The 10,447-nt window shown below is 46.9% G+C and overlaps 1 protein-coding gene across 1 annotated transcript in view; it reads right to left on the reverse strand.

The window, feature by feature from the left end:
* Positions 1-9,413, reverse strand: part of ADAMTS9 (ADAM metallopeptidase with thrombospondin type 1 motif, 9) — a gene marked incomplete at both ends in the record, with an annotated part of 57,063 nt that extends 47,650 nt beyond the window's left edge. Inside the window, one exon of the mRNA XM_010192343.1 lies at positions 9,251-9,413. Within this exon, the coding sequence (XP_010190645.1) occupies positions 9,251-9,413 (163 nt within the window). The remainder of the gene's footprint in view (positions 1-9,250) is intronic.
* Positions 9,414-10,447: the final 1,034 nt, after the last annotated feature.

Below are 10,447 nucleotides of genomic sequence, written 5' to 3' on the forward strand. Positions count from 1 at the left end.
ACACGAGTACTTTGCCTGCATGAAAGGGTGACAGGGCAAAGCCAGGGACTGCTTTTGAAATAGCAGCTATTGTTATTCTAACACCAAAAATTAAAAGAAAGCACGATCGCTTATCCCAACAGTTCTAATCCTTTCCATTTCTACATGAACTTGTCCTGGAATAGAAAGCAATTTGCACAATTAAATAAGACATGTGACAATGTGAGCAATTCCAGTTCAACTCTAAGTTCAGGAGAGCTGCACATAGCAGGGCTGGGAAAAAAATCAAAAAAGTAAATGAATAAAGGAAGACAGGGGAAAAAATAATCTATTTCTCAAGCTAGTAACATTAACAATCTTTACTTGCTGGAATCATAGACTCATTTAGGTTGAAAAAGACCTTTAAGATCATCAAGTGCAACCGTTAACCCAGCACTGCCAAGTCCACCACTAAACCATGTCCTTAAGTGCCACATCTACACATCCTTTAAGTAGCTCCAGGGATGGTGACTGCACCATTTCCCTGCACAGCCTGTTCCAATGCTTGACAACCCTTTCGGTGAAGAAATCCTTTCTAATATCCAAACTAAACCTTTTCTGGTGCAACTTGAGGCCATTTCCTCTTGTCCTACCACTTGGTACTTGGGAGAAGAGACCAACACCCACCTCGCTACAGCCTCCTTTCAGGTAGTTGTAGAGAGCGATAAGAAATAGAAAAGGAGCGTGGCATTTTCAAACCAACTTACTATCACACATTTTCTGAATGTGTGACCTAGGTAAAAAGAGAAAATAGGCTTTATTAATAGAGTTGAGATCAGTGACCTACATCAGACGGATCAGGGCCAGCCAGGATCCAAAGAGAAAGGAATCCTGCACTAAAGGTAGAAATGAGAGTTTGCTTAATTTTTCTAATCTGCAAACTTTCATTGTTAGAACTATTGAAAATGCAATAAAATATCAGACCTTTCACAGGTGCCATTATTAGAGCAATACAAAGGAGGGAAACTTTAATTTTCCCATTGTTGGTCGTACTGCCCTTTGAATTAGGAAACAATTTGGCCTCAAAAGAGTTCCCTCCCAAACTGTGCCAAGAGAATAAAATTATTAAGCTTCTACAAGAAAGCTTTCTTTGCTACTAAGAGAGATGTTAGCACCAATGGACCATAAGCCCTCATGACCCAGGGACACCTGTTTGTTAGTTTTCTTGCATTCCTCCACTTTGAATTTTTCACGTACACTTTACCAAGTGGCTTCCTAGATGCCCAACTGGAATCACAGAATCCCAGAATATGAGGAGTTGGAAGAAACCTCGAAAGCTCATCCAGTCCAACCCCTGCCAGAGCAGGATCACCAGAGCAGTCACACAGGAACACGGCCAGGGCTTTGGGTGCCTCCAGAGAAGGAGACTCGACAACCTCTCTGGGCAGCCTGGGCCATGCTCTGGCACCCTCACACTGACAAAGTTTGCCCTCATCTTCAGATTGAACCTCCTATGCTCCAGTTTGCTCCCATTGCCCCTTGTCCTGGCATTGGACATCACTGAGAAGAGCCTGGCTCCTTCCTCCTGACACTCGCCCTTTCCAAATTGATCCCCATGAATGAGGGCACCCCTCAGTCTCCTCTGCTCCAAGCTCAAGAGCCCCAGCTCCCTCAGTCGCTCCTCATAAGGGAGATGCTCCACTCCCTCCATCATCTCTGTGGCTCTGCTGGACTCTTTCAAGCAGTTCCTGTCCTTCTTGAACTGAGGGACCAGAACTGGACACAATATTCCAGATAACACAATATTCCAAGAGAGCAACGTTCAGATCCTCAGAAAGGTTCAGGAGCTCCTGCTGCTGCTGTCAGTTGAAGCGCACAGCTTGGCATTCTGTAAGATGTCTATAATATCTGGAAATACTCTAAGGCCGGCAAGGAACGCTACAGAGCCACAAGCAGTTTAGATCGGCGTGAAGCATCACTGCTACCAAAATCAGCAGTCCCACCTCCACCCACTCACTTGAGCCTGTGCATCAGTGTGAGCAAGGTGGTGGCTTTGGCTATGGAGACTCCACCTCTGGAGGCGTCAGAGCTCAAGGTGATGCTGAATCCACTCATGTCTTTCGGAGTGATCCTGCCTTTCTTCCTGCCACTTGAACCAGAACACTTGAGAACCACAGACTTCCAGTTAGCAGCAATCAACTTTCCTTAATAAGAAAATATTCCCTGTTTTTATACCACGTGAACACCAAAGACCACACATACTCTAGACGTTTCCTTTCCCGATGGCGTATGCAAGAAGGCATTCCAGCTTTAAAGAACTTTTTCCTGCCTAAGGTAACAAGTCGTAGGTGAAAGCTATCAATTTTGCAAAAGTAGACAGAAACTAGATTAATGAACAAAATAATAAATTGCCTCTTTAAGAGAACAGATAGTAACACGTGAGTTGAGCATGTGGCGGAAAATGATTAATGATCATCTTACAGAGAAAATAACTAAATAACTGCATCTCACAAGCGCAGGGCACAAAAGCACCATTGAATTGGTACAAAATTGGTTTAAGGTATGACTGACAGAAAGTTACAGTGCTGAAAATCACTGACACCAGTTCCATAATGCACAGGTTCAGAACAAAAACTAAACTAGCCCTGTAGATGCAGGACAGTCGCGAGTACACCAACACGTTATCCACACTCATATCTAGTGATCTTGGCCAACAAGAATGACGCTGAGATCACCACATCTTTGTACTGACGCTCAGTAAAAGATGAGAAAAAAAGTCCCTTTAGAAAGAAAGAAACTTTGCTGAGCAACTGGCCACAGAGATGCTGGTAATGACAATACAGGCACGTGGGAAGAGAAGTCACAGAATAGTCAGCCCATTTGTTTTCATGAGCATATACCCAGGGGTAGAGGTGGAAAGTACCAAAGTGACACGTCTCTGCTTCCCCCACCTGCCCTCTTTCAGCAGATGTCCACGCAATGTAAAAGTAGTTGCAAAATCACAACTACATTCATTTTGATTTCGGGAGAATAATCTAACTCTGTTCATACACTGTGTCTAAGTTTCACAACAAGAACCAATCAATAATAATTTATTTAGCCACAATCTTGATCTTCCACCATGAAGGAATTAAACTTTCTTGCCAGATGGATGCTTGACACATTTTCAATGCTAAGAACAACAAAATGCATGCACCTTGCTTAGAACTCACATTGAGAAATTTTCACACAAAACTGCAATTATAGGATCTGTATCATTGGCTGTGATCGATTTTTTAACTTAAGTCAAGATAGCACGAACACTGCAGTCTGATCCCTTTCCCAACTCAGTATGGGAACAGCTTGTGTTTGACATCCCAGGCCCATCTCACCAAGTATTACTTGGCTGTTACTGTCCTCTTACCTCAATAAGAAGCCAGAAATAGAATTAATTACATTAGCATATGGAACCTGTGACGTAACTCTCCCGTTTGCTGTTTCTGGGAGGGAAGGAAACTTGAAATAATTACTATCTGACTATAAATTACAGTTCACTTCCTCAAGATGAGGAACTTTTGTGAGAGAAAGAATGAAGTCGATGCTTTAGCCTGAGGCCAAAAGCAAAGCTGACAGCTTAAACAGACTTGTGAAAGAGCTCAAGGATTGCTCAGCCTGGAAGCAAAGGCTTAGGAAAACCTCCCTGCAGATCTTCTGCAGCCTCACAGCTACATGAGACCCAGCAGCACAGAATTTGCCTGAAGACCTGACTGGAGACCAGACACCTAGAATCCGAAATTCTGCTGGTCTTTAAAGTCAAAATAAGGTCACAGTTGGAAGCAAGACAAACAGACCAAAATAAATAGCAGTAATACAAAAGGGCTCTAGACCAACAGCTTGACTGCAAAGGATCTGGGATTTCACTATGGACCACTCGTAAAAGTACCAACATCGAGTCCTGTAGAAAAGACATTCCAAGTTTATGCCTCAAAACTGCTATAAAATAAGAATGTAACACATATAAATGTTCTGTAGAACGAGTATGACATTTTCCACCTCTGGCCTGTTTGGCCCTGTTCCCCAGCATCGCCAGTTCTAGCCCTGGGTACGCCCCTCGAACCAGGCAGGAGCGAGAGCTCATCACCAACCTGCACCAAGAGACCACTTCACATGGAAAGGGACAAAGCCAGGCTTTAGCTATGGTGTGAGACCCTCAACACTTCCCCCCAGTGTCACGTCCCCACTTGTGACGCTGATGACACATTAACAAATCCAACCTCAACCTGGCCACCCCTTCCCAAGCGTGTGGGAACGTGGTGGCAGGAACATCTCCTGCTTGTGCTGTGGGCTCACCAATGACTTCCTGTGCCGCTGGGTGGCATTAGGAGAGAGGTGACAACTATCTGGAAGGGCTGTGCTAATTATCACGTGGGAACAGGATCGCAATCACTGAGCTGGCAGCACCAGGCATTTGCTTGTTCAAGACACAGGGCACCACTCCTCTGCTGTGGTGGCTCCACAGTGTCATGTTCAGTGGGAAAGGTTGTTAAAGTTGCTATGAAAGGGTAATCTATTACAAATTACTCATTAATGCAACTGAAAAATCAGTGACATATTACTGATTATGCCTGTGTCACACCAGCTTAGCAGCAAGACTCGGTTCACGCTTCTGATATGTTATGTGCTTATTATAGCAACTTTGTCCACACAACTTACATACACATAGCTTCTTTTCTCTTCCTCACCCAAATGAGTACATGGGCCTTGCCTTTGCAGGGCCTGGGGGCACACGTGCTGCCTCCTGAGTAGTCAAACTGCTTCAACATCTTGCAACTAAATACCCAGTTGAGACCCTTTTGCATCCGTTTCTGGCAGGTATTGGGACATGCTAAACCTCCAGGCTGTTCCCAGCAGTCATCTGCATTGGTAATGTTTGGCGGTTTTTGGAAAGCAACCCCAGCAACCAAAACTCTGGGCTTTCCCATCTCCACCAGCAGTGGGTGGGGGCACAGCCAGCTCTGCACAGGTAAGATCTGCTCTGTCCTGCACTCATCTGAGCCCGCTTCCAAAACCTCCACCGGCACAGCGTGAATTGCTGGAAGGCCTCTTTGCTGGCTATGGCCCCTTGGCGCTCCTCCAGAAACAGAAAAAGCTCTAATCATCTTCCTACTAGTTTGGCACCATCCGAGCGCTATTGCAGCTTCTGCATGAGGAGTTTTGCCCGTGGTGGATATTCCTGCTTTAAGCACTTTCATTACGGAGCCAGGACTTTGTGCAAGATCCTCACACGCAGCCCCAGAGCCCAAGCCCAACACCAGTTTCAGGGCATGGCTGACCATGGCAAGTCATGGGAACAGCTAGCGCTCGCTAGGCATTCTGTCCTTGATTTATTCATCTCAGTCACTGGTGGGTCTTGAACATAAAAGAATTATGAAAAATACAGCAAGAACAGAGAGGTATTTAACTCATGCAGCTAGGAAGAAAGCACAGATCGGGACAGCAGGAAAGCAAATGCAGTGAGAAAAAAAAGAAGGAGCTGCCCAAAAGGGTTCATTCAGGAGCCCTGCAGCAGGGCCACAGTAAAAACCACAAGAATTTGCAAAGTTGGGAGGAACTAAATAGCTGAGCATGCAGCAGAAGTGGGGAGATGAGAAAGCCCAACTCTTGCATTTATGCTCACGGCCACAGGGCAATTGTGACCCAGTGCCACCATGCAGGTGGAGGCCACGTCTGTCTTAGAGCATGGGGTGGCCAACAGGTAGAATCACTGGGTGAGAATGAGCAAAAGCCCAAAGCTAACACAAAACCCAACAAAACTCAAAGAGAAGAGCTCCAGAGAAGCCAACAACCAAAATATATGTATAAACATACCAATGAGAAAAAAATGTGGGAAACATGAGAAAAAAAAGAGGCAGCAAAAAGGCACAAAAGACGCAGAGCAAGAGGTGGCCTGAAGTGTTTTACTTAGGTGATGGCCAGAGGCAGCGTCCTGTTGGCATCCGGAGCTGCACATCGCTCTGCAAGACCAAACCTTTGGGGTTTCACATGGAAGCCGGTGGATAGGGCTTGCCAGTCTGCTCCTGGTGGGAGGTCAGACCGAATGGGGGTCAGAGAGCTGCTGCCAGCCTCCCAAAGCCGTCCAGTGTGGCAGACACAGCTCCCCATGGTGCCGCAGGATGCAGCTACGCGCCTTTTATCATCAGAGTCAGATTGTTCCTCCGCAGGGCGCAGGAAAGCTCCGCTCTCCAGCTTTGCAATGAGCCACTTCCTTTTTTTTCTTTATATAGGATCAGAATTTCTTTTCTCTTCCTCCTCCACCTCAAAAGAGCGGATATTTAATAACTGGGATCGGAATAGCTTGCTATCGTGAAGCGATGGGTGGTAGCAGCGCTGCACCTAGTGACATCACGCCGTCAGCCTGGCCAAGTCTTCATCCCGTCAGGGCTATTCAGTAAAACACAACCGATTACTCTGCCAGATTCTCGACCAGATGACAAATTGATTCACGGCACTAAGTAAAAGAAGGGAAGGAGGAGAAATTGCACCATTTCCTATGACTGAAACTGCATTAACCCGTTACCCCAAGGAAAACTTTGTCAGAAGGTTTTATTGCGGCGGTTGAGCTATATGCCAGACGGCTGAAGTGCATTGCCAGGAGATCTGAGTGTTGTGCTACGAAAGTTCATACGCAGAGCACAGTTTGCATTCGATATCCATCAGCGTTCAGAGGAGAAAGGTCTTTTTTTCAGAACATCTGCAGAGTATCTCATATGTCAGAGGACTGAAAACTGTTATCAGAAACTGCTAATTAAAACTTAACAGAAACAAATACCTGTTTTTCTAAGCTGACCTGAGGACGCTGAAAACTAAAAGTAACACCAGGGAGATGGCTGGAAATGAAAGCTTTTACTCAAGCTGTCAGTCAGCTCACAAGGGAAACTTTTCCTGGACACTGCAAGAAGTCTTTAATTACATCATCGTGGCAAGGGCACACCAGTATGGTGCTTATTAATCATTTCCAGGAAGAACACTATCGGAAAGCCATTCTGAATAGCATCACTGCCCGGCAACGCAGGCTTCTTTGCTCACTGCAGGGTGGGTGCTTCAGATTTCCCGCGCAGGAATTTCCTCTTTCGAGCAAATTTCAATCGCTGCCAGAAGCCAACGCACCTTTTCACACGTTCTTCTGACCAAAGGCTGGATTCACGTAACACCCTGCAGCTATAACAAACTCTCAAACTCTCAAGAACCCATTCTCCAGTAGGAGCAACAGATGCACTCCATCCAAAACAGTGAGCACTGCTAGATTTTACGTTTTCCCTTCTGCTCCAAAGACCCATGAGATATCTTCTCCCCACCAGATGTAACCCTGGGGGGAACACCAAGGTTCAGTGTTGCCCAAGCTGCCCTGCACTTGCTCCTTAAATGACGTGACCAAGACTCATTCATCAAATGTGTAGGACCAAAGCATCATTCCCTTTCAAAAACTTGAACAACAGTAAAAGTGAGAGGGACAGATGGAGAGGAAGAAGACAGGAGGACAAGTAAGACTGTCATGCCTATCTGCAACCCTTAAGCTTGTATTTGGGAGGTGAGACCTCCTCCCTCCACTACATGAAGCAAATGAGAAGAGCAAGGAAACAAAGACAAGGAAGAGGCAAAGCACACTGGAAAAGAGGAGAAAGGGATATACACCAACATTGGTAATACCACGGATAGAGTATTATTCTAGTGAATCACAATTCAAAAGAATAACATCCTAAATAGAAGCTACAATACAGTGGAGTGGAATACAGCAGACTTATAACGGCACAGAGTAAAGTCCACGAGCCAAAGTCAGAGCCCTCCCAGCTACCTTTGATTCAATGAGTCCTGTGATCTGCTGCTCCGTTCCTCCAAGGGCTACTGGTGCAATGTGCCAGATTCCGGGTTTCTTTCCAACTGTTCTGAGTCTCCTGCATCTGATCTCAAAGAAGGGAGCAGAAACAGCTGGAAGAGAGAAACCAGAATGGCATAGTCCAGCAGCAACCCTTGGAAGAACAAACAACGACAGCCTTGTGGGAGGCACCACTGTCCCCCAGCATGTATGTTTGCATGTGGACACATATCCACATGTCTTCTAGGAGGAGAAACATACGCTGCTAGTGCATCAGCTCTGTCTGGTCACAGAGCATCTTCTGACTTAGCGTGATCAGTGCAAGCTGAACAGACCTACAGCTCAACAGCACGGCTGCAATCCACGGTCACGGGTGCCAAATGAGTCATGCGTGCTAAATGCAGTCTAAGTTTGGCAGCACGCTTCTCCTCCAGTGGTACCTTTACTCCCTGAGCAACTCCACCTGCTCTGCAGCACATGAGCTGCTTCGCAGCCTGCACAAGGGAAGCCAGTCAAGATCTACTCTGTCTAGGTCTTAAAGGTCCTGTAGATCTAGCTGCAGGCCAAAGGAGGAGGACAAAACAGCAGGTGAAACAGGAGACCGAAGGAATAAGCTTCTTCAGAGAGAACTTAGGCATTTGTGCCAAAAGAGAGGATTAGTTGTGAAAATCAGGAAGTCAAGGAAGCAGAGAGCAGCAGGAGGTCACTGCAGATAATAGGGACAGTAGGAGCAAGGCTACTTCTCACCAAGGCACGTGAAGGGGAGATAAAAAGGCTTTTGCTCTTTCATATGTGCCAAGACTAGAAAGAAGAAGTGAGGAGGTCAAGGAGATGGTGCTGGAGGAGGAAGGGCCACGAGGAAAAAGAAGCCTTTGAAAATGAACCATGGAAGAGTGATTAATATGGGAAGAACTGTCAGGGTTGGCATTAGGACCTTCTCATTTCCACTAGAAAGAAATAAGACACTGCAACTCACAATCAGATCTGGGGAGGGAAAACCAAGGGCACAGCAAGACCAAGACAGAAGGATGTCATTTGAAAGACAGAAAAAGAATTTCAGATAGAAAGCAAATCAGATTAGGACGGTTAGGAATTACATGTAGGAGAGGACAGAAAGCAAGTATAAGAGCTCATGAGATATTTAAGGCAAGACAGCCCAAAGGGTTTCTTGCCAGTCTTACAGCACAGATGACATCAAGTTGTAGTATTTTTTCTAACCGCAACTTCCTTATAACCCGTTACTAGAAAGCAGAGGCACACCATGTCTCTCCAGGACAGCAGTATCACCACAAGCCTGATCCTAGCACACGTGGTACCATTTCAAGTGGGATCACTCAACTTCACATCCCTTCTGCCCCACAAAAAGGTACTGGCTTTTTACTGCAAATCAGTTCTCTTTTGTAAACGCCAAGTCATCAAGGGCAGTAACAAAATGAGTACCTGGAGTATCGCAAGTCTGCCTGTCCCCTGAAGAATTGGTAGGAGGTGTCCGGTGTCGGTAGACTAGATGTGGTTTATTGTGCTCTTCTTCATACTCCTGTTCTTCCAGCGATAGCAGTGGCTCTACAAAATAGTCCCCATCGTCAGACTTGAATGTGCCTAGCTGAGAGGGACCAGAGAGGAACAGGCGGTCAGCTTCGGGCGATGACAAACCAAACAGGACTGCCCAATAAAATGACTGGTTAACGAGGGAGTGCCCAGTTCTGCAGTGATCCCTGCGGAGGCATGGGCTGGAGCTCCAGCTCCCATTGCACTGCTTGCACCCGTGCTGGGCTGCACTGCTCCCTGCAGCCATCCCACTGGAACTCACAGAAAGCAAATTACTAATCCATAGGTGGGGAACATGAGGGGGATGTCTGCCAGACCCTGTCCCTATGCCAGTGACATTTACTGAGCCACCTCTGCCCAGGGGAGAGATGGGGCTGCAGAATGCAGGAGGGCTCAGTGCAACTCCATCATGTTGTGATGATTTTCATACAGCAGCTCTGACACAACCTTTAAACCTATGTGTAAGGACCAGAGGAAGGTGTTCAGCTATTGTAATCCCTGCTTATGAAAAGACACCAACACTCCTAGTTACACATGACTATGAATTGTAGGGATTTGGTATGTAAAAAAAAGATATCCAAGACAAAGAATACCCCCACCATCCTGCAGCCATGCTAGACTGGGATGCATGACCAGTAACTGGGAAGAAGACCACACACATGTGAAAAGTCTCACCCAGGAGAGCTCCTGGACCAGGAGGCCAGCAGAGACCTCCCAGGGGAGCACCTAAGACAGACACTTCGAGGTGCAGGAAGGCACCAGGGCAGCCAGAAGGGTCAGCTCTGCTCAGAGCTTCTGCTCATCCCTTGGCCAGCATCCCCCTGCACAGAGGGGCACTAGAATGGCAGGAGGGGCTCCCAGGGACCCTGCCTTCAGCACTCCTCGGGCCATACCCTGCCCAGAAGCGCAGCACGGCTCCGTGGTCAGCACTACCGGGGAGTCCCCAGCTACCCCTCTGCAGTCCCAGTCAGCACGCCGGGAGCAGGAGGGTGCCCGTGTCCGGGGTCTGTACCCGCCAACCTCCTCGCCGGGGTGCCGCTGGGTGGCAGTTTTTCCCCCAAAAGCCGCAAAGCAGGAGGGATTCACCCC

The sequence above is a fragment of the Mesitornis unicolor genome, unplaced genomic scaffold, assembly GCF_000695765.1.
Source record: "Mesitornis unicolor isolate BGI_N332 unplaced genomic scaffold, ASM69576v1 scaffold13069, whole genome shotgun sequence".
Taxonomy (NCBI): domain Eukaryota; kingdom Metazoa; phylum Chordata; class Aves; order Mesitornithiformes; family Mesitornithidae; genus Mesitornis; species Mesitornis unicolor.